We start from the raw sequence: 26,781 nt of genomic DNA on the forward strand, positions 1-26,781 counted from the left end.
AACCTTGAAGCTGTAAGTGGACAATTAACCCAAATGTGTAAATGGGTCAAAACTTATAAAAGTCTGAAAATTCGTGACCAATTGTCCATATTGCATCCATCCTGGGTTGAGCCATGGCTGGGCTCTTATAGTGCCCAAGGTGTATCCTTTAGAGGTCTTTTAATAAATACCTACTTTATTCCTTCAACTCTGTCTAGCCTCTGTTCTAGCTCAGCCTCTCTAGGCATCATTTCCTAAATCTCAACACCTTCTAAAAAGTATTGCACACAGTTACTCAGTACCTGTACACAATCTGGGCATGAGGATGACAATGACAAATCTTATGCAGCCAAGATGCAATTTTTCCTTTTGCTATAGCACTTCACCAGTTTTCAGTTCAGCTGTTTGTTCAGAATAAGACCCATGGTGTGGCTGGCAATTTTTTTACCCTGGAGCTGCATGTTTATATTAAGACTGTCCTGAATTTGAAAAAATTGCTGAGTAATTTCAATTTCACATACACTATTATACCTATCAGCATAAAGTACTAAGAATTCTTACTAAGACTGTCAAAGAGTTTCAAGTGCACAAATGGAGCAGATATTTTGCTCCTGCTTTTCTTGGTCATATTCTCTGAGAATAGAGAAACTTTCACATTCCACCCTTACGTTCCCTGCATGAATAGCAACTTCATAACTAATCTCCATCCTTGGGGAGAAGGATGAGATTATTATATTAAAAATGAGGCTGGCAGACAAATGGCTCATGTCCTTTCTTCTGTGCCACAGGAGTACACCACCCTGTCACTGCAGCCTCATGAGGCACAATAAGTATGATTACACAAGCACTTTGCTTTTCCTTCTAAGCCAACTGTAAGGTCCTGCTGTAAAACATGCAAAAGCTAATTATGTCATGAAGCAGACTCCAGAAACACATGCTCTTGCAGGCAATTTTTTTATACTGGAGAGGCACTTCAATTCCAAAACAAAAACCTCAGCTCCACTATGTATTTTAGAAGGAACTTCAGTTTCTTTCATTAACCACTTAAAAAAGCCCAGAGGAAGCTCTCATTGCAGCAACTTGGCCCTTCTCATGAAAGCTGTGCAGCCAAGACAGTGAAGAGACTGGGCTGCAAGATTTAATTTCAAGTTGTTTCAGTAACAGTGTGCTATTTATATCCCCCTTGAATACTGCCACAGAGCCAAGAACACCCACACAGTATAAAGGCATAAAGCACAATTAAATCTTTAGTGAATGGGTCAATTCTCCCCTCACTAACACCAAGGCCAAGAGTAGCTCCATTAAGTAAAAATTAGCAAGACTGAGACCCTGTAAATCCTCAGGAAAATCAGGCCAGCTGCAAAAAAAAAGCTATTTAGAGCTTGGCTTTCCTCACTGACACTTCTAAAACAGCAAAACCTGTGAAGATGGAGAAGAAACCCTTCTCAGAAGTGACTTATTCCATTCCATAAGGCAAGAAAACTCAAGGACCATCCCAGTCTTCACCATTTCTAAGCGTACCACCAAGCCTACTAGTTTTAGAAGGTGTACACTGCTACCTTCCACAGCTACTTCAGTGCAAGATGAATAGGATAAAAGACACAAACATGTCATGTGTACAGCTGGGTGGGCAGCTTTTAGTCAAACAAAGAAAAAATATTGGTGGTTATAATTTTTTTTCTCTAAATGGTAATGAGAGAATTGGTACAGTTGCCATTAATTGACATCTGATTTGGTACACCATTATAAAGGAAAAAAAGTGATATTTGAAATTGTCAGTGAAGTCACAAAATGCATCTGTGAATGTGAAAATTATTAGAATCCTTATTGTTCAAACTGAAAAATAAGGTGGGTTATTTCAGACTCCAGCTCAAAACTCTGAACATGAGAACTGCCAGCAAGTCAAAACCGGAGCTAAATTGCAACTTTAGCAAGATACAAGACTTAAATTTAAAATGGTGCAGGTGATTCTTTTCTCAGGGGTGCTGGAATTTCTTGATGATCTAAAAAGGTGCCTAAAGGAAGAAAGGAAGAGTATCTCCAGAAAGATCCCCTTCTGCCACACCTTCAATAGGAAACTGACACCCAGTGTAAGCCTTCCCCTACAGTCCCTCCCTGGTGGACAAAAAACATTATCTGAATTTTCCAGTATTTACCTGAAAGAATTTCCAAGCTTTTTTTCCCCCACCCCTTTTTAAATTCCCAGGACACAGGGAAGGAAGGCCTTATGTGGAGGAGACCTTCAAAAGTGAAGCTGTGCACCAGGTTACAGGAGTGTGAGTGATACTGTGCAAGGGCTGAGTGATACTGAGTACGTTAAAAACCAGTTAGGGTCAATACACCTGGGTTCCCATGTACTTACCACCTCACAGGCTTCTCTTTTTGACCAGCAATTCCATTTACAAACCTACTCAGCAACAGTAGTCTTGTAAAGTGTACATGTAACAAGTCACAAGTTGTTCCATTTATTTGAGTAAATATCTGGTAAATAAAATCATCAGTAAACATTACAAAATTAAATACATTAAAAAAGCTTGCCAGTATACATAAAATTCACAAACATGTACTTCTTTTGAAAAATAAAATATGTTCAGAGCACCCTTGATATAAAATGCCTGACTAATGTCACCTACCAGTAAATGGTAGCTTATCAAACATTCTAGTTAGGACATTTTCCAGAAGGGAGCAGGCATCTCTGTTCTTGCTCTTACAAGTAAGAGAGCCCAGGTTAAGAAGTCTCCCCACTTCTCAGGGCAGAGCCATAAACAAAGGCTGTATTACTCTTTGCCTACCTTTATAGAAGAGGAATCTGCATTTGATTAAGACCACATCATAAAATGCAATACAGTACTTGCAATTAATTTTCATATCACTGCCTTTCCTCCAGCATGAACCAACTTTTAAATGGTGATGGACATTTCTCTAGATATCACTCCAGGCCCATATTCAGTATAGGTTAGCACAGCTCCCAAGACACCATGAGTTGGAGAGGAAGTGATCTGGCAAAGCATCAAAGTCAATCAAATAACTTTTAAGTCTACAAATTAAGCCCTTAAAATTCCCAATTTTCATATGCTGCAGTCTAAACAAGGAGATATGATGAGATTCTTCATTGGCTGCTTTAAGGGTATTTAGAAAAATGGCAGCATTCATTTTAGTAATCTAAATTGGTACCTTCTGGTAGCAAATTTGCAATAACCACCATTTAAATAATTTACTATAACAAACTTCTCCTTCCATCCATGTGAAACAGTATTCACAACCCACTTTAAAATTTATGTACAGACAAGCACAAGAAACTTGACATCCATGAGTTAAATGTACAACCAACTTAAGAAACGTTATCCAACTAGTTGCAAGAAGAGGTCTCCTAGCTCTGTAAATTTACAAGATCTTCTGGTTCACCACATAGGCTTGCTGCCCCTCATCACTAACTCTTGGATTCTTCACTTGCTTCAGTAATCCTCAGGTGAAAGTTGAGCAGCATCCAAATTGTTGATATTTTTGATAAAAAATAATTGACACTTAAAAAAAGAACCCTTAAAACACACAAAAAAAATTCTTGAGTCAAAACTGAATAAAATCAAAAAAGTTGTGGAGAAAGACAATTATTTTAATAAAGGTCTTGTATTCAAAGTCCCATTTCCCTTGCCATGTCTTTTACAGAGTGCTATTACTTTGAGTTATTTATATACTCTTCTTTTGAGGGGGACTGAGTTTCCTCATTCCTCTTATCCGAGTTAGCAGCTCTTTGATAAATTCCTAGGGAAAAAAAAAAGAAAATATGAGTAATTTTAATGATCCCATAATACCATAATCAAGTTTTTTTATAAAAAAAAAGTCAATGATATATTTTTATTTAAGCTTTTACTACTAAGCTGGAATTTCTCTGGCCTGATAGCTGGGAACCTTAGACACATCCTTCCCCATCCAGCAAAAGTGTGAACAATGAGCTTTTCCTTGTGATTGTCCCAGCTCAGTTATAACCCATTTTTCAGGCTCTTACTGCACAGGACCTCATACCAACTATTGAATAAAGCAAAACCTATGGCTGGATACAATGCAAACAGTCAAAGCAGACTTCCACAGCTTAAGACTGCACAGAAATCAGCACTCTTGCCAAAAAACGTTCTTCTCTTCCCACTCTCCATGCTGGAACTATGCTGGCTGGCTGTATGCTGAGCTGTACAAGAAAGATGATCTGGCTAAAAATCTCAGCTGTTTTTTTTCTCTTGCCCTGCTACTTTCTAAGCTGGCTCAGCCCTCTGACCAGGCCCGCCACTCAGCCCACACTAACACTTGTGTCAGTCCAAGGCAAGGCAGGAAAAAGGAGCCAGATGTAGCGCTACTGGTTTCTGATGGGTGAAACTGGTTGCAGAGCTAAGTGAATGACACTACTTTGAAAACAAATGAACAAACAAAAATCAACCCCCCCCCCCAAAAAAAAACCACAAAAAAACCAAACCACCCCAAAAAAACCCAGCCTAGAACACCACAAAGCAATTAATGGACCAGGCGTTTATTCATGGTGATATTTTCCTCAGTTTCAGCAGATTTCCTCTTTTTAAACTGTGTGAGAACAGAAGCTTACAGATATGCACCATTCCCTGAAATTCTTTTGGTATACAATTTATTGTAGGTGCATTAAAAGCTGAATGACCTCCTTAATATCACATTGGGAAAATTATGTTTATCCACAGTACTATATATACACTTACAAAAAGGTTCTTATTAAATCAGCTAGCTGTAAACAGACTGTAATTATTCTGTTAGGTGGATGTGAAAAGCCAGGACAGGGCTTTGAGCCTAGTGGATGGTATCCCAGGCCTTGGCAGTCAAATCAGATGATCTTTAAGGTGCCTTCCAACCCAAACCAATCTATGATTCTATAAGACAACTAAAAGCATGATTTCCTGGATGAATGCTTGAAGTTAAATTTCCAGTGAACAAAGTCTCCACTTAAATGACAACACAATACCTTTCAAAGAAGGTCACACTGAAACATGTATTATAAGGTGCTACACTTCACACAAGGAAGATCTGTGTAAATGTGTATTTTAACTTGAGAAATATATCAGTTTTTTTCTGGTGGAACCATATTCCCAACAAACCAATTTCCTTCCCTGACAGATTATGCACATCTATAGTGAACTGCATGTACTGCTGCATCACACTTATTGTTGCATCCACACTACCTGTGGCTGCAATGAACAGCAGCAAAGGCAGAGCAGCTACACAACAGTGGGGTCTCCACTCTGAACTAAGTGAAAGCCACTTCAGGGATACATCTAGGCATATCAGTATCATGCTTCCCATCTGGACAGACACCCTAATAAAATGATCAGAAAAAGAGGTTTCTTAAGACCCCCAAATCCTCCAACCTCTTGAAGCAGTCTTATTTCACAAAGGCACAAGCCACTGCAACAATACCAGCTCTAAACTTGTCACAGTCCAGTACTCCTCCACTAAAAAATCAGAAGAAGGAGGAAAACATGCTTACTCTAAAAATTCACAGCTTTCAACACACATTGCATTAGTTCTGTATCATATCATCACTGTAAGGACCTGTTAGATAATGCAAAACTATATGGTATGGTGCTGCTTGAAACACATAAACACACTTCAGAATTTTTTACTATCAAACTTATAAAAAGCCTTGCAGTACAATCATTAAAGAAATAAACTCCCTAAAGTTATCTTAGAAGATTTTTACTTGGGATTAATGCCATTTATACTGCCTCTCAGTAAGTCTTTCTATTTAAAAAAACAAAAACAAAACCTATAGTTCCATCAGATTAAGACAGCTTTGGAGAAGAATGGGCTGAAGTGCAGTTCTACCCTTAGAAAAACTTTTAAAATTGTTTGTTCAAGCCACAAATACTCTACAAGAAAACACTACATCTGGAAACTCTCCAGCAGCTTCACAGGAGTAAGAGCCTTATGGGAAGGGACATCAATGGCACTCTACAGTCATTTGGGATATCTCACCCTGCCATTCCTCTGCCCATTCCCCCACAACTCAGCAGAGTCTGGAGCAAGTTTTGCTTAGATATGAAATGTAGCCCGGGGTCAGCTGCTTTTTAATATGACATTATAGCAAGAGAGAGAAATTCTTCCCCTTATACTTTGAACAGCGTTATGACAAGTGCCTTCTTTTGGAAAACAAGATATTTGCTTGAAGTTTTCAAGCAATTTTACCACCAACTGGAAACTTCTTAATGCTGCTGAAATAAACCAAAACATAGGGTCAACCCCTTAAAGGAGATCTGAGGTAACTGCAACTATTCTTAAGGCAGAGAAAGCATTCATTTGAAGAAGTACATATAATAATTTAAAATGCTTTATACCTCAGGAATTTTTTTTTTTCCTGGAAATAAACGTCTGCAGTACCAAAGAGTAAAACCCAACAGGAGCATTTTGCACGTGGCAGACATTTTGCATAGTGCAGTAGCGCTGTTGTGCACTTCCCATGGACACCGAAACTGCAACACTGGTTCAGCACATTTCTGATTTAAATATCACTTTGCATCTGACACTTGCATGGAGCTGATGACATTAACACAGTTGTGCTCCAGTGCTTTTGCCTTTCTTGCTTAGCAGTTCCCCATGAAGGAAAAGAAAAAGTTCTAGAAAAGATGCACATTTTCCCTCGTGCAAGCAGGAAAGGAGACTTCATAGCATTTTAGTAAACCTTCACTTTATAACTAACCAACTCAGGTTTATGTCAGCAAAATCCATTTTGTTTTCTTAAGCCATCACTCAAAAACTGCAGTGTTGTTCCTTGTGGCCATTTGAGTCAAGACTTAATATCCACATCTGTCTCCACCTTGTACACAAAAATCATTTTATACAGAGCATTTTACTGAAATCCCCTCTAACAAGATATGCTAAAATTTAGCATCAGACAATTGAAAACTGATCATGTACTAATCTATGTTAAAAGCACTTCTGTAACACAGGTTGAATTATCTACCTATATATACCAATTTAATTCATGGAGTTAAAAACCAAGAATAATTCAGCTAAGGATTCAAGAACTTATTTATTATTCCTTGAAGGGCTATAACCAGGAATACACAGGCTACATGCACTTCTAATACAACAAAAATTTCATACCAACACTTTGTGCCTTAGTAAACAAAATAAATAATAAATTTCTTAAAAAGTGAAAAAAATGCATGCAAACTTAGTTAAAATTCTTTTTTACAGATTTTCTGCAAGGAGGCACCTTTGTTACAAATACTGAGAATCTTGTTAATTTGTAATTCTAAAGCATTGTTTCTAGAAGACATCTTTCTCATTCTAAAGGCAAATTTGAATGAAAGAGAGACCAAATCTACAGTTCATTTGTACTCATTTATATTCAGCCTTAGGCAAAAAATAATAAAGGCAAAAAACAAAGGTGAAATGATTATTCAGGAAAGGGGAGAAAATCACCTCTCTGCTTTGGTGGTGTGAGTCATTGTTTTAATGAGGTCATTTGACAGACAATGAATTCCAGGCTTCCTATTCAAATCTTCCAATTAATTCTGGAGACTAATTAGACTCTGCCTCTCCAGATTTCTCTTCCTCAAACAGTACACAATGTAGTAGGACTAGTTTTTAAACTAAAATTTAGAGTTTCTAGTCCTCCTGCTTCACTGGAGCATGAAATGAGTCCTAAGTCAGCTTTCCTTCACAGCTGTACTTCCCTGTAGCCAGGTCAAAAACCAAGATTTCCTTAACTGTTTGCCCAAGGCTATTTCCTGGAGATGGCTTCAATAGTTGGATGTAAAAACTGAAGTCAGCCTGAAGAGCAATCCCACAGGTACTTGGGAAACAATTTAAATAATAACCTATCTTACTGCCAAACACCTTCTCTTCCACACAGGCTCAAACCCCCACAAAGCCAATTGTACAGAAAGAAGGGAACTGCTTTGGGAGAACACGGCCAGAAGATGCCTTCTATTAGCAAGAACCAGTGCAGCATCTCTGTAGCCCCACTGAAGTACGCCCTCAACATGCTCTTTCCAGTGACGACACAGCACCATCAGTGTCCAGAGCAGGAAATTTTTGCAGCAATTTCGCTTCTTGTTGAGCTTTGTATAAGGCACTAACTACATACCACAAAGCTTAGTTACGGCAAAGACTTGCAGTCTAATTATTCTCCAATTCAGCAGTATTTAAACAAGCACAGCTTATTCTTGTCAAATCACCACTTGCTCTTCCATTCTGATATTGCTATGGGTATTTATAAGTTGTATTCATGAGTACTTGCAGAAATGAAAACACGCAATCTTAATTCCCTCCAACGCTGTAGTACAATATAGGGCAGATCTCAGCAGGCACGTAAAAAGTTTTAGTTCACTGAATTCAGTTGTCAAATGGATGAACAAGAAATCATGTTTTACTGGAAATGCATCTGCCTGTATTGCTTTTAAACAAGCATGTTTTCTAATCTTTTTTCTCTACAGATTCTATTTCATTTCACGTAATATGGACGCAAAATATATTTGCTATGACTTAATAATTTACCATCCATCAGCTGCCCTGGCTTGTCCAGATGTAAGCACATAGCACTGAGGCTTTAGGACACATCTGCAGTGACTATTGCTTCTTGTGGGTATCCTACATATTGCTGCCTTGCAATTACATAGAAAAAACAAATAGTAACACTAACTTGAAATAATTCATAACATATTAGGACCAAAATAAACATATGGTCCTTTAAAAGTTATGGGGTTCTGTTTCAGAAGCATAGAGCTTTCTATTGATACCTGCATAGTAAAAACATACGTTATGTCAATACATACACAAAACAGCTGTTACCTTTAAAAACCATAGCACCTAAACCACTCTAAAAAGTTGCATCACAAGCCTTTAATTTACTCCAACTAGGAATTAAATTTAGAGATACATACAGTTAAGCAAATACATCTCTACCTTTTTAAAAAGTGTTAAAAGCTGCTGCAATAGTCCAAGTGCTGAAGTAATTGAGTAGTCAGTAACTTAAATCTCTGCCCAAGTTCTCCAGAAAATATGCACAATTCAACAGTTTGTTTGCAAACCACATTGACAATTATTATTAGAAGTTTCCAGAATGTAGCTTTCTTTAATGATGCAACTTCATCTCCTTTTTCTTCCATTTTGCACTAAGTGAAGAATTGTACTAACAAAATAGATTTAATCCTACCTGAATGGGAGAGATCTCCAGCCCATTCATCTGAAGTTTTGTATATTTATATATAAAAAAAAGAAGTAAATGAACTGCAAATCTAATTTATCCAGTTCTCTTCAAACACTCATTATCCAGAGTCCTTGTGTTACTCAGCTGCATCTTTTGGAGTCAGTAAGCATAAAAATTGCCCACTCATTGGATTTCTCTCCCAAAGTAGTTTAAGAATTTCCTTGTCATTTCTCTTGCCATCATGTTGGCAGTCCCACTAGTGGAAGCTCTAATTCACATCAGCCACAAATATTTCAGATTTTCTCCAATGCCCAGTCTAAATGAGTGGCCTTGCTGTTAGCAACAGCAGAGGTAACAGCAATACAGATTTAGTCAGCCTTCTTCAAAATACATGCCTGAAAAAAACCTCATTGATTTCACAATCAGAACTATCTTCCTATCCTAAATAAGAGTCTATTGTGAAGTCTCTAAACATCATCATCAAGATGGCAGATTATATTTAAATTTGTTATATTCATTGCTAACATTAAGATTCTCCACCACCACCCCCAAAAGGACTTTTCCACAAGTGGTGTGGGAATGTATGAAGAACTGATTGCTCTGGCACACAGATGATGCAGGAAGAGGATACTACTCCCTGCTCCTCTTCAATTATGAAAGTTCAGATCCAAAATTTGATTATGGCACTGATTCAGCAGATACTAAATATTTAAGTTTGTGTACATAATGAGTCTTTACATAAAGGTCCACATTAAGCATATTTCTATACAAATTAAAACAGCCATAAATGCTACCTAAGAAAAGCTTTTAATATTTTAAAGCACATTCAACTGTCTAGCTGTATTTCCATTAGAAGAAAGGTTTTGTAACAGTTCCTCATAAGTTACTGTCAGCTATTATCTTTGGCCAAATTATTAAAGAGTGGGGAACTCTTTCCATCTTTTAAGTGAACTGAATAGCTCAGCTTATTCTGATGCAAAGTCAATCCAGGATACATACAAACATTTCTCAGTTTTTCCTTAACCTTTAGTCTAAATGGAAGATATTGAGAAAAATTTAAGATACACATTTGCAGGTTTAGAGGGTTTTTATTTTTTTTTCATAGCTGGATAAGAGCTTTGAGTTATTAAACTTTCTTCCTGTACTATTTTTCTTTCTGAATAGCAGGGACATCATAACTTTTCCCCCAGTTAGGGATTACTACCTTTTGCAAATTGTTTAACACCTGATGATGAAACCCCCCAGTGCACTTGTCAGACTGCATTTCATCGGTCAGGAGAAATTCCATTCTCCACAAATTTTCTAAAAATCCTTTCACAAGCCAACTCACTCAATAGTTTTGAATGGTCTGCAAATATAAAAATATTGCAGATTTTCTAGACAAGGTGTTGATCCTTATATAGCAAGTTTAAGCCAACTAAAAGCATCTTCTAAGTCCATACATGGCAGGATAAAAATCACTATTTTTAAGTTGCCTAAGCTAGCAGTCATGAAGTATTACTGGGCTCATCATGCCATAGATAAAGAAAAGCTGCTGTTGTAAAATAGTTCTGGGATGTGACTCATTTTTGGAAACTATCCTCACAGAACCAATTAAATTGGAAAAGGTCTCAGAGATTGAGTTCAAACCATGACCAAACACCACCTTGTCAGCTAGACCATGGCATGAAGTACCTTTCCTTGAACACCTCCACAGTGGTGAGCCCACCATCTCTTGGGCAGCCCATTCCAATATCTACCAACCCTTTCGTGAAGAATTTCTTCCTAATGTCTAACCCAAACTTCCCTGACATACCTATCACTAGGTTCCTGGGAGAAGAGGCCAACACCACCTGTCTACAACCTCCTTTCAGCTACTTATAGAGAATGATTGGATTAAGTACGCCCTCAACTTGGCTATCTCTAGAGATTGTCTAGGAAGATGAAAATTCTCACAGATAAGACTGAACAGATTAACTGCCTCCATCCCATCCATAAAGGATTGAAGACAGGTCACCAGTTCAGTATTAAAATCTCACCTTGATCCAGGTGCCTTAAGGGCAGACAAGGACATATGTCCAGGATTTTGTTTTCTGCAAACTGCCACACCAACTTAATTTACCAGTATGGCACAAATATTTCCTGTCGTTCTACAACCAAAGTTTCCAGTGGAATACTCATTGACATCTGTCATGTACCCTTATCAGCTCTCTGAAATTTGTCCTTGCATTATATCAAACTTCACAGCTAATAAAAATAATTTATTACATGTTTAATGAAGAAGGAAGAAGAGTAATTATTTGATCTCTGCCTTCAGACAACACAGAGATAAGAGGTCAGCACATGAATGACTGTTAAGCTCTTGGCAACCTGTTCCTCCCACCTAGTCATGACTCCAGCTTTCTCTTACTAGCCTGTGACAAGAGCCACATCAGGCTCCACATGCCGTATCCATCTTCACACCTATCTTAAGAAGAACCAAGGTTCAGTGGCGCTTGCTTAGAGAGGGCTGGAGAAGGTTGACAGGGTCATCTGTGGTGTAGCATTACTACAGTGAGACAGTGAAGACTTGGCATTATAGCAACTCCATAATGGGAAATGTGTGTTACCTGCTCTAGGGTAACCAATATAAAACACACAACAAACTCTACAAGTGTTATCAGATGAGTCTTTCTGGGTCAATTCCCTACGCTGTCAAAATGTTTGTACCAGCAACTATAATAGCAATTCTGGAGAATCTTCCCAATCTACCATAGGAATCAGTAACAATGGAAAAGCCTTGAAGAAAATCTCATGGACTGTGAAGTGCCTATTCAACTGCATCAGCAGTTCTTCCTTATAGTCTGACTATCCTTAAACCCCACCAATTTATGTGGCTACAGCTGCAGATATTACAGAAGAATCAACCCATTTGCAGCCTTGTTTCAAAGCCAAACAGCTGGCTTCTAGTCATGCACAGCTGAAAGGTTTCTGTTGAGAGGAATCCTGTAAACAAATCCCTCTATTAAATACTGTGCAGCAGCCACTTCTGGGAAAGAACTGACTCTATATATGGAACTAACAAACTGACCCATGACCTAGACTTTTGATTTTTACAATGAGTCCAAGGGGTTTTTTTACAATATCTACTCTTCCTAGTAAGCACACATAACTGTATGAAAAGCAGGCTATGTTGGCACTGGACACATTAACACAAGTTACACAAGTTGGAAGTTGAGTAACTAAATCCTGCCAGTACAGGTTATCCCACAATTTTGTTCAAGTCCATTCACACAACAATTGGCTGAGCTGCACATCTGCATAGCAGTTCTCAGAATAAATTTTACTGTCCTAGATACAATTAAGTTATTTCACAGCGAAGAGCACAGTCTGACATGCAAATATTTTAGCCATCTGATGAGAATTCTATTTAGTTTTCTTATAAACATGGCAGCTTTAAAAGTCAGTATAGTCAGTAAGGACATTACAGCAAACAATACTGATAGTTAAGCTGGAATGACCAGCAGTTTCTCCACAGGGTACAATCACATTCTTACTGTAGCTAAGTGACAGCCACAAACATTTTCAGGATACAAAGCTCCAAGTCTATTAGCCAGCCATTAATATTCATCTAGTTACTTTATCATAAGAATAAAAAAAAGTTACTTTAGCTTGAACATAACTACCATTTCCACAGGTTAATAGAATTTAAAAAGTCTTTTACCTCTGTTGGTTTGTAGCAATCTACAAGAGTTTCCTAGAAGCAAAATATGAAAGTGTCAGTATCCATACAGAGTAATTGTGAACATAAACAAGTCATGGTATGAAACCTGGAAAGGGAGGGGAGAAAGAAAAGGAACAAGAACAGCAATCACTGAATGAAGATGTTACTGAAAACCCAGTTATACAAGTCACCTTTGCTCCCCATGTTGATCAGAGTGATTTATACCAGGAGAGAAATAACAGCTTCTTTCTCCAGGTAGGAAGTTACAAAATCCCTATCTCCTGGAAAAACTGAGAAGAGGAGGAGAATCCAAGAACACTTCTCCCAGCAACAGACATGTGAAAGGCAGCTTTCTGTGAGGACATGAGAGTCTTTGCAATGCAGAAATAGAGATGTTAGCTATTCCTAGCAGGGCATTCCTAGCAGGGGGCTGCTGCAGCTAGTTTAGGCAGAGGCAGCAAAGCTATTTATGAATGCTGAGCAAACAGCCTGGGGCCGTGCCCCACATCTCTGTGGCTGGCCAGTGGGCACCGGGAAGAGTGCTAAACAGGCACTAAAATGAGATGTGCTGCATCAAAGTACCACATTAGTCACCTCCCAGAAGCAAGCTGAGGGCAAGCCATGACTCTGGAACAGTTTTCCTTTTCTTAATGCATCTGAAAAGATTATAAAGGGAGACATTTCCTATTGGTTTTATATATTGATTTAGAGGGAGATTTACATTAAAGCAATGATGTTTCTTTTCTTCTCCCTCTCATTCTTCCATTCACTAACTCCTACCTCATACAAGCTTCAAAGACTTAGAGAGCTGGTTTAAACCGCGTAATTTCAGCAGATAGCTTTTGAATTTCCCTGCTAATTCTAACCCTGTTCCTGACTATCTTACCCTTTCTTTGAACTTTTTGATGGGTTCCAATTTCTATCTAGTATAGAGAGAATAGAGAGAAATAACTGCCAGTAGCCTAAGCACAAGGGAAGAATTCTGGTCTGTATACATATTTCTATTGTTGATTGAATCACAGAAACTATCTGGTCATCATAATTGACTCTCAGTCATGTAGCTTTTTACACGTGCTGTTCTTCATTTTCCTGTGTTTTCTGTTCTTCCTTTTATATACTTGCACAAATTAGAATGAGGCTGATATGCCTTAGCATATTTCCCTCTATTATCAAGTTCTTTGAACTTTTATTTACTAGTGTTATCAGTTACCTTCCAAAAATTCTTTATCTAAAAGGATTTTGATTACCTTTGAACAGTCTAGTAGACTATGCTAGATTAGACCTAGGAATCTCTCCATTCTAATTCTACATTCACAGTGGATTCAATCAAACACATGATATTGATCCAGATGCATTACTTTAGCCACCTTCCTATTTAAAATTATAAAATAATATTACCTGTAATTTGAGAGCTCTTTCCTCTTCATTGGCTGCATCAAGAAGGTCATCAATGTCAATTTCTACCTCTGGCATTTCTTCTTCCTGAAATGCAAAAATACCCACTTAGTCCATAGAGCTATTCTTCAACTAACCCAAAAGCAGCCCAGTGATAGCACACAAACCCATCTTCCTGGAGCCAGACAAGGAAATCAATAGGGGACCGTGATTTCTTGCTTTCTTCTTGATTTCTTGCTCCAGGCCAGCATCAGGCCAAGCCCCAGCCTCACAGGAGGTGACAGCTCTTAAGCACTCCTTTGCTCACAGCCAGGATGTGTTACTAACTCATGGCCAGCAGGGCAAGTCATGCTATTCTCACAGTACTGGGCAAGAGGACGAAGAAGATAAAGTAGAAGGGGAAGTAGCTAACTGCAGCAAGCCACAAAATTGTTTTGAAAGTATTTTTGACTGCTTTGGACTGTTTGTTTTGGTAACACTGTGGAATATCTCCCTTCTGTAAAAAATTTGCTTACAAGGATGACATACATGCTGCATCAGAAGAACTCATATTTTCAGTACCTGCAGTGAAGCACAAAGTCTAAGGCATAGAGTATTTTAGAGAACTTTTCTGAAACCTCCTACACCCACACACTTCTCTCTTTGCATCACCAACACATCAGATGCCTTGTTCCTCGAGTCAAATCAGCAGTCCATACATTTTGAAGGACCCCTGATCTCCAGAATCTCAATGAGAATTCATCATCCACAGATACCACCATTTATTGCATTTTCACTTATGCAAAGAACATTCTGCTGGCCATTTTATACATTTTCTCACCAAAACTGTTAAGCAGCTCCCTGCTGCACATACAAAACTCGGGTCTCAGCCACTCGGCCACACCAAGTCCAGCCTTGACAGCAGCCTCAGCTCCTCTGTTGCCCCTCCTCCATCTAAGCCAACACATGGGCACTGCAAGACTCTCCTCTCCCACAAGTACACTGCCATCAATCAACTCACTGGTGTGGCATCACTCTGACACATACCTAATGAAAGCAGGGACCCGAAAGCCTCCAAAGGGGAGGGTGGATTTAAGAGTCAGGATGAAGCAAAACAATCACAGCAGCTGCTGCATTCTTGTACCTCACCAACACTTTTCAAGAGCCTTTAAAAATGCATTTTAACAAAAATGGGGTGGTTTCTAGCAAATTGCAGAATTTTCAACAATTGTGAAATAATTTAACAGCTCCAACAGCAACTGCCTCGGGTAATACCAAAATTATTCTTCTACTGGGTAAAAGACAGTGCAAACACTAGCAATGAAAATAAGTTAGTTCAAGTTAATCTAAGCAAAGTTAAGCATCAAAGCGGCAAACAAGTAACTGTATCAAATTCAAGCTAAAATGCTAGCTGTTCAACAGCTCTTGGTGTGAGGAGGAAGGACAGAATTTGGATGATTAAGTTTCCCATTCCCCATCTCTGAAGGAAAGTGTGTAGGGACACTACAGTGCAGTCATGCAGGCAGTTAGACCCAATGAACAAAAATACACAAAGCACACCCTTTTCCCAATCAGCCTGGTTGGAAAGGAAGCATGGACACTTGCTGAGATGAAGTAAACATACCAATTACTATAGCACAATCTGGCAATATGGGAGTTTCTAATCCAATGCAACAGATTCACTAGTAATTTAAACAAAAGGAAGATAAGTCTTCCATAGGCTATATATATTCAGCAAAACCCATCAGAATTGGAAAGGATAAATAATAATCCATAATAGTGGTAACAGTTACTTAGTAGCTTACTATCCCAACTCTATGCTAATTTGCATATCACACCAAGAACTAGAAATTCCCCACATAGGTAGTGAACCTCCTGAATATTTTATCTAAGCAGCTCAGCCTAAATACTGTTAAGACAGGGTGCCTCGAGTTACTGCTAATATTGTAAACTTATCAAAATACACATCCATTGAGCTGTGTAAATAGCAATTGTGCATATGTCTGCATTCAGAAGTGTTGTTCAGTACACTGAATTTTTGTCAGATACACATTTTGAACTCTTCTCCCTTGGAGTGGCAAACTGAAACACTGAAAAGCAGCAATGAGGGGAAATTGCCTAGAAGGTATAAAATGCTTTTTTGTGATCACACTCCCTTGAAGTTGAATGCTCCTGTAAGGTTAGTTTTACTCTGAATGGTACCATTTGAGTGGAAGAAATCCTTGCTTCTATCCCTCTTTCCTCTTATCTTCCAATCAACTTTCTCCTACATCTTCAAGGTTCACAGTGCCATCAATTCAGAGGGCAACTGCACCAACAGTTCACTGAAACTTTGGTATAAGAGATAACACAGCTCCTGTACATCACAGAAAGTGATAGCAAAAAATAAATTACAAATATTTCTGAAACAAGGAACTATAATTGTATCTGACACAATGGCATTCAATTACGTTACATTTTCTGTAAAAGATCACATGCATCTTCTTCACTTCACAGCAGATTTGAACTCTGATACACAGCACAAATGGAGGGGGAAGCCCAAAAAGGAAACTCTCGCTCTTATTTTTGGCTGAATGAACAAACAATCAAAATACCTTTTCTCCATCTGAATTACTGTGCCTGCATGATCTAAACAGTTTTATGTTAGGCATGAAAAACATGCCCTTAGGTTGGGGGCCTGACCACTCCATAACAGCTGTAATGACAGAGGAAGAAAGACAAAGTCATGCCTTCTGTTTGACAGATTTTATTGGTGAGATTAGTCTGTCTGCTCCAATTACAATTCAACAGCTAGATACAGATTGGGCTGGGCCAAGCCTGAAAGGGTCTGAGAATAGCCAAAGGATGGTATTTTAAGGGTCTTGTTACTGTCATGAGGCTGTGCAAAAAAACAAACACTGACACCAGTTCTACTCCAGTAAGAGGGAGACAAAGTGATGCAAATAGCAGATGATGGAGGGGGCAAGAAACCACTAGCAGCATGCTGACAGGGAGCAGCCCCCAGAAAAGCTAAAATAGGGGTGTGGGGGTTCTGGATGCAAACATCTATCAACTGAAACTCTCAGGGGAAAGGAGGATGGACACTCTCCTTTTAAGCACCCTCTGCAGTCTGCATCGACAATGTAGGCAGAACATGAGCCGACTTCCTCTTAATCATTCAGAAGTCAGAAAATATCAAAGACAACTTCCATGATATTTAATGCAACTTAAATTCAACCTTGCATTGGAAGACAGCCCCATTACTCCTTAGGCTGCATGAATTCTTTGCAGGTTACTGGCAAAAGACCTTGGGCACAGACATGCATTAAGCACTAAACAGCTGTAACAGTTTAAGGCATTACAACCTCTCCAGCTGGCAGTGGTGAATGAAATAGAAACAGGTGAACATCTTTTAGTGAGACCAGAAAAAGGTCTTCAAAACCAGCTCCCACAGCAGCTTAAGCCAAAGAGGTGGATTTTGCAGTGGCATCTTGAGGAACACTTGCATACTTCAGTCTGCTGACCCTGAGGACAGCACCTCAGCAAAAGTTCAGCAAAAGCATATCTGACATCATTCCAAGTATCTACTAATTAAACATTTATTGGAGGCTTTAAAATTTCAAGGGCAATGGTTGCTCTATGGATAACTTCCCAAGATAAATCCAACTGGCAAATTAACCTACTATCCCACACCCTCACTGTTATTCACTGTGCATCATCACATTTGCAGTGCTGAGAAATAATTAAATAGGCTTGTTTGATTTTTACTTTAGATTTTAAATCTGGGAAAGAAAGGAGAAGTTAAATGCAGCAAGAAAAGTTAAAATCATCATTTGTATAGTGAGTTTGGAAACAGCAGGAAAGGAGAACGAGAAAAATGCACGAGAAGGAAAGAAAGATGACCACACAATTCAGACGTATGCAAGTTTCAGATTGTATGAATCGGGGGTTTCTCTTGGAGTCCTGGAAGAGTGGCAGTGATCAAGAAGAAGATCGTAAGTGATCAACACCAAACTAGAAAATAGTCCCAGTTTTTCTGGAAATATACATTTAATATATAGAATTATTTATTTATTTTAGAACAGGCATCTGCTGGGCATCTAATAAAGGTAGCTCTAAACCAGTTCATCTGCAGAGATGGATGGCACTGCAAGACAGGGATACAAGTCTCAGGATGATAAATAAAAAAACCCATAAATCACCAGGACTACAAGTCATTGCTTGCATATGTAGCCTGGTGGGATTATGAATGGATTGCACTTAGTCCAGGTAAATTAATATGACCAAAGAGTAATTTTTAGGAGACACAAAAGAAAAACTTATGTGCTTCTTGTTTCAAAGCACTCAGTTGTTTTGGGGGACTTACGCATGAGGGAAAAAGTGGATAAAAGTGAAAAAAAAATAAAAATAATAGTTTAAGTGATCAAAAATTATTAATCCAGACTTAAAGAAAGCTCTGTTTTATTTAAAGCAAATCCTAGTTAAGTGCAGAGTCGAAATACACAGCTAATATAAAGCTATTTACAAGACAAAAAGACTGCTCCATCTATTGATTGGTATGAGGAAGAGAAGATTAGGAAAGGATGCTGAAGACAGCAAGATGGTAGTCCAAAGTGCCAGGGTTCATGAAATTTGCAGTAAGAACAAAAATCCTCAGGACTAAATGACAGCGTGTTTTTCTCCAGTCCTAAAATATTAAGAGCAGTAATGCCATAGCAGACATTAGGATCTAAGGGTAGACATGAAAAAAAAGCAAAACAAAATTAGCTCTCATTTCTTTTGGGCCAGGTGAAGCAGTTCATGCAACAGTGAATATTGGTTTGTACTGCTGATCATCAGTGAACACATTTAGGATGCTGCTTCCAGTATGATAAAACCTTTAGCATGCAGTTGCAAATTATTTTCTCTCCCATCAGGCACTCACCTCATTAGCAACCAGTCACTGAACGTGAAAGCTCAAAGGCAATACAGCGACTGAGGCCCCACACTCCCAAGCACATGCCATTCAGTCTTGGCTTCAACTAAGAGGTAGAAAAACCGATGTTGTACCTAATCTGTTCTAACCAGAGCAGCAGCCTCTTCCACCAACAGCAAGTCCATCTTCCTCCATTACTCTTGTTTATCGAATAAAAGTGCAGAGACATTCAAGGCAAAGTTACCAGATTTCTCCACTCATTTTGAGTCAATAATCCTACTGTTTATGAATAATCATAATTTATGATGGCAGTGTGGCTCTTTAACAGAAACCTCTGTCATGAGCCTGTCCTCAAGTCTGACATCACTTGGATCCAGTTAAATACACGACAAAGGAGGGACACTAAGTACACACCTATCAACAGAATGGCAAGCTGCCCAGTATCTCACTGGTGCACCAAATGCATCTACATAACATGGTACAAAGGGCTGGACAGAAGTCAAGGACACGGTGTTTTATCTATATGGTCCAGATCTGACGTACCCTATCCCCGCAGCCAGCAGTCCACAGCCTTGTGCACACACCACTAGAGGGAGGTAACACTTTGCAAACACAAGGGCCCCTGAAGCTGATGGTAAAGCGCGGAAAGGTCTTCTGAGCCCCGTGTACAGTTCTTGGTCTGGAGAACAAGAGTCTTTTATCCCCAAGTACACACTGCTCTCTGCTCCTGCTCTTAAAAATGTAGTCCTCCGCGTTTACTTTAACATCTTGTTTCCTGCAAAATCCTATCACTTCTGCTCCTATCTGTTCGGGTATTTGCTTCTATACCCATCCTTTTTACCCCTTCTCTGCAACCAAGGGCCAGAGAAAGGACTGCTGGAAGCAGAAAAAGGAGCAACTCAGCTCCCAGAGACCGTGATAAGGGCTCCCTGCCAAGATGAAACTGCAAGAGCCCAGCCCCTTCTAGTTCCCCACAGAGCAAGCTTGTTCACATATGACAATCTTTGAGCTTATTGCCAAACTTTAACAAGTTCAGGCACATGACAAGCACAAGTGAAAGAGGAGGGGAGTTGCTTGATTAAACTGAGAACACTTTCATAAACTGGCCACAGGCATCTCCGACGCACAGCAAATCTGGTCCCTCCTAAATTTCCAAGATCACACATACCAGAGTTTCAACTCAGCTGCTGATAGTCCTTAAGCAATGTGGAAAACCACTTTTTTTCTTCCTGATTTTAGTCTCAGTATCAGAAATAACTTAAGTCTTACCTAAAAATCTTTCCAAGATATTCCAGCTCAGCTAGGCACATACTGTGAACCTCCTCAGCCTAGATTATTTCAATTTAGACAAGTTCAACATTTTAAGTGTGTTTGCTAGTTGTTAAATCAAGAGTAATGCCAAGAACAATGCTCACGGAGCTCTTCATGGAGGACTACAAACCTTGCTGTGAAGCAGAGGGGGAGCTTACCTGGGAATTTGAAAAGTCTACCAATATAGAGGACGAAACAAAGCTGCAGAAAAGGTGAGAAAGATGGACAGATACAAACACACAGTGATGGTGTTTACATGAGCAAGCACAGCTGGACTGCAGCTTGCTCAGCCACTGTGCATGAATTGCATGGTCCAGAAAACATAGCTGCATTAGGGCAGCTTTCAGACCAAGAGAGCAAATCCTGTTGGCAGAGCATCTATATTCAATGCCATAGTTTATTAACACAGCAATTAGATTTCCAGACCAAAGCTTACCCATATCCACCTGGCTCAGAGAAGAAAGAAACAGCTCTTCAAAAGCCTGTCTGCATCTGCCAATTTACCCTTTGTTGGTTAGTAGGTAAGTGGGGAAGAGCCCCAAGCTTAGACTAGGAAGTACACATAATATTACAAGGAAATGTCAACTAGGAAATTTGTTGGAGATTCATGTCTGAACCTAGGGAACAGAGAGCACTATCAAGCTCCAAGATCTAAAGCATAACCTAACAGCATCCCAGATCCAGGCCAGTATGCAAATTCAGTGTGTTTTGCTCCCAGCTTTTTCTTTTCCCAAGAAAAAGCATAGGATTATATGTTAAAAGGATACCACCATAGTCCTTGGATAATTGAAAAAGCACGCCTATCCCACAGCCCAGTCAGCCTTCCCTGAAAGAGCACTGTTAGGAATTCTTGGCCTCCTGCATAACCATCACCATCTCCATTATCTTCTCCTGTCATACAGTTGGGAGACCAGTTTGAGCAGTATGCTCCTTACAGAAAAAAGGGACACAATGTTTTGATTTAATCAGTCTACATAATGACAAATTTAGAGATTTAGAGTCAAACAACAGGGATGTGCTCCCTCTGTGAGCTATGTTACCTGATATGACTTGTCAAACAGTATTTTTGCAAGTTGCCTAGAAAGAGTAAGTCAGGAGGGTCACAGATTTGTGGGGTTTGAGTCTGGGTGATGGAAAGGAGGAAGGAATTCATAAAAGAATGATCTCAAGCAGGACAAACCTTATATAAGGATATCACAATAGGCAAACTGGAACACTGATCCTGTATGTTAATGTTACTTAAAAATAGAAGAAGAATAGAAGAACAGCTCAAACTTACTTAGAAATTATTACACATAAATAACATGGTGCAAAACATTTGAAAATTTCTGGGAACCCCTTAAGTATAAAGGCATCTTAATGTCCATGTACATGTCAGATACAGCTGCAATTTCAGACTTCAAGTGGAAGTGAAAAATATATTAACATGGCAATGGATATACAGTACACACAACACTTAAATTCTAGTTGTGAACCTCAATAAAGCAATTAATAACTGATATTTTTACTAATCAGGGGAAAATCACCCACTCAAGCCAAGTTCTTCCATGTCATTACCCAAGCTGGCTCTTTCTTGCCTCAGTCACTGTAAACCACTGTTTTTTGTCTCAAGCTGGCACTGTCATAGATCAGCTTCTCCTCTTGGCTCTCAAGCAACAGTAGAGCAGATGAAACACACAGGTGCGATTCCAATTACAAGTTCCATTCAAAGAGTCAGCCCCTCTAAAGCAGCAAATGCACCCCAAAGTTTTTACTATAAAATAGCATGTAAGTACACAAAAATGGCAACAGCACAATCCTGGCACTCAGGTGATACAAAAGGACACAAATCTCTTGCACCCTTATTCCAGGTGGGATCCTTCTATGAGCAAGGAGGGATCAGGGCTTTGGGCAAAGATAAGAACATCAATCCCTCAATGCAATCCCAGTGAAAGCTCCCTTTTTATAGGCAAGTCTTTGTGAAAGAGGATAGGGAAAGGATATCCACATCCAGAGAGAGCACAGGTCTCCCCACCCAGCTTCCCTGAATATCTTTACCCAGCCCCTCAGAACACAAACCTTCCTGCACTGACATTCAACACAGAGTCAGCTGCTGTCATTGCAGATGCCACTGCAGTTTTGCCTTTCCTTCAATTAGAAGGTTAGAGGGCAGAAAGACGATGGCAACACACCATGATTCTCCTCAGACAAATTCCTTACAGTTGCAGGCACTAAATTTAAGTCAGCTGTTAGGTTCTATATCACAAAATGGTTAGCATAACATTTTAACCTGTATAATGAGTGACAGAAAAATAAGACACCCAACTGCGTCAAAAATTCAGCTGAAGGAGGGGAAAGGGGAAATTAAGCTAAAGCACAGTGAGACAGGTACAAGCACTGTCAAAACCCTTACAAAAGTTACTCAGAGAAGGGGAAGCAGTACCAGTTTCTGAGAACAACTCAATATATAGAAGCTGTGAAACTCTGGGTTTTCCAAATTAGAACAATGGAAAATCTGGACCACTCCCCTGCTACTGTGTTCCACTGCGTGACAGACAGATGCTACCCATCACACCTAAACTGTCTCAGAGTGCCACACAGTTATGCCACCATGAAGATTCAAATAAAACATGGTACCATTTCCCAAACAACAATAGAGCAAGTAGTTGAAAAAACATTGATATATCAACTTGAAGGTAGAGTCTTATAATACTAGCAACATTCAACAGATGAAGCATCATAATTTCTGCAAGCTGTTTTAATGTAGATTTGGGCCTACCTACACTCAGGAGTGGTGGCAATGGCATTTTCAAATGGAGATCAGGGGCTCTCTTTAATCAGTAGAGCAAAGTAGTCATTAAAATTCTCATTACATTTCTGCATCAATGTGACCACTATTGTCAGAGTTGCCCTTATGTTAATATAGACGACATAAAAATGGTGACATGGTGACCTCAGTCAAATACTCTAGAGTGCCTCTGCAAAAGAAATCTTGGTTCCTTCTCTTTCCACAGTTCTCCAACCTGCTTGTTAGCAGGGCCACAAAGCTGCTATTGAAAGAATAATGTGTTAGGAGAAAAACTAAGTTTTACTGCACCTTGAACTCTGCCAGCTCAGTTAAGGCCATGCTTACCTAGCAGACACACTGCCTACTGTTGGTCACTAGCACAACTCAGCAAGTTTTCTTGCTGGAAGGAAGGCTTTCTGTGCTCTTTCAGAAGACCATGCCTCTTTATTTAGATGCCTGGGCTGGCTGCCACATTTCACTGGCTGCATTCTCCCATAAGCAGCAGGGAGGTAACTCATACAGTGTTGGATGCAGCCTGGCAACTCCATGAACAGCACTGGAGGCTTATGCAGGTGCCTTGGCCAAGAAAGATAAATAACAGATCCTTTTACTTTAAATAACAGATCCTTTTACTTTTCTTTTCCCCACTTCTGTTCAAGATTTTTTTCCCTCTCAGTTTTTTTAAAATTTATTTATTCATTATTATATGGAAGCTAAGGAAGTAATTTGCAAAGAATCAACAGGATTAATTTTCCCTCTAATTAACTGCTAAATGGAATATTGTAAAGGTAAAACAAATGCACATACACACTACTTCGGGTTTTTTTTTTAATCAAATCAGTTTCTTGGTATCCTGTGTTTTAACAAGTTTTCAAAAGAGCCTATTATGTAGGTGACTGAAAATACTTACCCTGGGCCCTGGAGTTGCTATTTTTAGTTTGGTATTTATCTGTTGCTTGAATGGGCGACTGAAACCCTAGTCAGGGGTCACACACTTGCAGCACTGACTCTGCTCTGTCCATACACAGTAGTTCTTGTATGAGCAGCTGTTTAGGAAGCACTTGCTCAGAACCCCTGCCATAAAGCATCCAACACTGAGTAACCAAAATTGGCTCTGACTTGGAATGGAACAGCTTATAGGGATCCCTAGCTGGCCAAAAAACACAGTTTGGCATGTCTTGCTTGGTTCATGGCCCCATCATTTATATACTTGAATCAGTTTATTTGGGAAATGGAAGCTGAATGTCAGATACAACTTGTAATTTACTAATCTTTTACCATGTATTTGACAATTTCAGCAAAAATTGTGACAGCCCTTAAAAATCAGATAGTTTTGACTGTGACACTGATGCAACTGCCCAGTACAACAGAAACATGGCCACTTCCCCATAATATGCAAAATACCTCTTTGCGCTTTCCTCTCCTGGCTGGGAAATTCTTACCTACTCTCCAAGGAAGAGTCATCATGATATCAATGCTGATGCTTCTATTAAGTTAGAAAAAGCCAGCTTTGCTCAACATTTCTCTGCAGACAAAATAGGCCAAGCCAGTAAGAAAAAAAGCAAAGAAAGCTCCATTTCTTTACCACTTCACAATTTAATAAATGTCTCATCTCAAAATTTTGTATCACTGAAAGACAGAGAAAACAAGTGGAAGGTGAACATGTAAGTTCAGACTATATTCTATGTCATTGTAATGTTTTATTAATTCAAGATGGGGATTTTCAATGGAATCATTCACATCTTTCTTGCACTGAAGTGTTATCTTCCCAGCTGGTTTGTTAACTGGGATTTCCAACATGCAGCACCACCCTTCTTTCACACATTTCTCAACCTGACATCTGTGCTCATGGGTTCTGTGTCACGTCATTTTTATCTTGTTTTAGTCAATATCTAATTGCCAGCAAGCTTTGAACCACTCTCTTTCTTTCCAAAATCCTTTTATTATATCCAAATGCAGCATGCTTGAAAGGAATTTTAGTTACCATTTTAGGATATCTCCATTTAAAAGCTCTCAGGAGTCTGTCAAAATGCCTTGCCATTCATTTGGTTTCAAGTATACACATTCACACTTTCCTGAGAGTCTCCAAAAAATGGGTTGTAAGGAGACACTATTTCCACATCAAGAGCACATCCTGGCCAGCAGAGCACAAATGCAAGAGAAGAATTCACTTTGAAGAAGTCCAAAGCCCAAGTAAAACAAAAGCTTCCAGCAAATCCTTCTGACTCCCAGCTACTCCCACATTCTTGTACCCGTTTCACTATGAAGCCCCCTATGGGCACATTTACCCACCCCCAAGAGTAACCTCTGCTCGCTGCCAAAGAACTGCACTCCAAACAGCCAGCAAATCATATAAATTATGTTATAATATATAATTATAAATGCCATCTTGAAAATGCAGACTGAGCAAGTGTCCCTTGGCAGAGCCTGCCGATGATCTGCAACAACTGTTTTAAGAACAGATATCAGCCTAACTGCCTTCCAAGAAAGCCCGTAGCACCAGGAACTCCCATTTCAGCTCCCTTGACCCCTAAACAATACACTTTTTTCAACTAAACTCTCACTTTGCTGTGGTCAGCCTAAAATTTATTTTCCTCTGCTGCTTCAACTTCACGACAAGATTTATCTTTCTTAAGTAGATGTCAAATATATGTGAAAATATTTGCCTCCATTTTTCAGAGACACACAAACATGCAAAGTCAGGACTTGTCAGCAATCTCTAATCATATGCATTGTTGGAAATTGTCACAGGCTGAAGAAACAGTGTTTTTCTTCCAAGTGGCATTCCAAAAGAAGTTATGATGACATGCATATATATATATATATATATTAAGAAATAAAAACTTTGTAGTTCCATAACCATAGCCTGAGAAGTAATTTAAAGCATACAGAAGGAGAAAAATATAATGTAAGGCAAGATATTTGTTGTTTTGGCTTTGTATGAAAGTAGAAAACTGAAGTAATTCCTGAAGCTTCTAATTTACTTTCAGCTTTACTTTTTAAATGCTAAAGAGCCTATCATCTTCCACAACGTACTCTCTTGCCAGCAGCAAACGTGACAGACCTTTTCATACTGGATAATGAAAAATTGTGGTGAGGTACATGATCATGACAGTGTAAGCAAGCCCAAAACAGAATGGGGCCAAAGCACTGAGGTGTCCCTCTGCTTCTCAGATACACAAACAGGCAGTATTTTCCAGTATAACCATAAAAATTCCAGATGCTCATGCAACAGCTGCTAGTCCTCACAAATAACTGTAGCAGAAAGATGATGCAGGCAAACAAAGCAAGTCCAGGACTGATGAAGGCCTTTAAAATAGATGAATTTGCAGAATGGCAATAGCAAAACAGAGAAATTGCAATTGGACTGAACTGAAGAGAGAGAACTCCAACAAGCTGCTAAAGGGTGAGCACTTACTCCCCCCGCCCTTTCTTCATGGGAGTACCGCTCCCATGAATGTGCTAAAGAAAACAACTGCTTAAATTGTAACCTCAGACTGAACTGCAGCTCCGGGAAAAGACTACTTTTTTTAAAGCTGTATCAAGCCTAGACCTTCATTTCCAGGTTTGGAGCCCTAGCAGAGGGACTATAACCCTCACATTATCAA

The 26,781-nt window shown here is 39.2% G+C and overlaps 1 protein-coding gene across 1 annotated transcript in view; it reads right to left on the minus strand.

The window, feature by feature from the left end:
* Positions 1-2,446: 2,446 nt before the first annotated feature.
* PPP1R14C (protein phosphatase 1 regulatory inhibitor subunit 14C) overlaps positions 2,447-26,781 on the minus strand; it is a 51,830-nt gene continuing 27,495 nt past the window's right edge. Inside the window, exons 2-4 of the mRNA XM_005518396.2 lie at positions 14,226-14,309; positions 12,828-12,860; positions 2,447-3,741 (exon numbers count right to left, since the gene is read on the minus strand). Of these exons, the coding sequence (XP_005518453.1) occupies positions 3,667-3,741; positions 12,828-12,860; positions 14,226-14,309 (192 nt within the window). The 3' untranslated portion in view covers positions 2,447-3,666. The remainder of the gene's footprint in view (positions 3,742-12,827; positions 12,861-14,225; positions 14,310-26,781) is intronic.

Source organism: Pseudopodoces humilis, chromosome 3 (assembly GCF_049639895.1).
Source record: "Pseudopodoces humilis isolate 2021_Gansu_Grassland_sample_001 chromosome 3, ASM4963989v1, whole genome shotgun sequence".
Lineage (NCBI taxonomy): Eukaryota > Metazoa > Chordata > Aves > Passeriformes > Paridae > Pseudopodoces > Pseudopodoces humilis.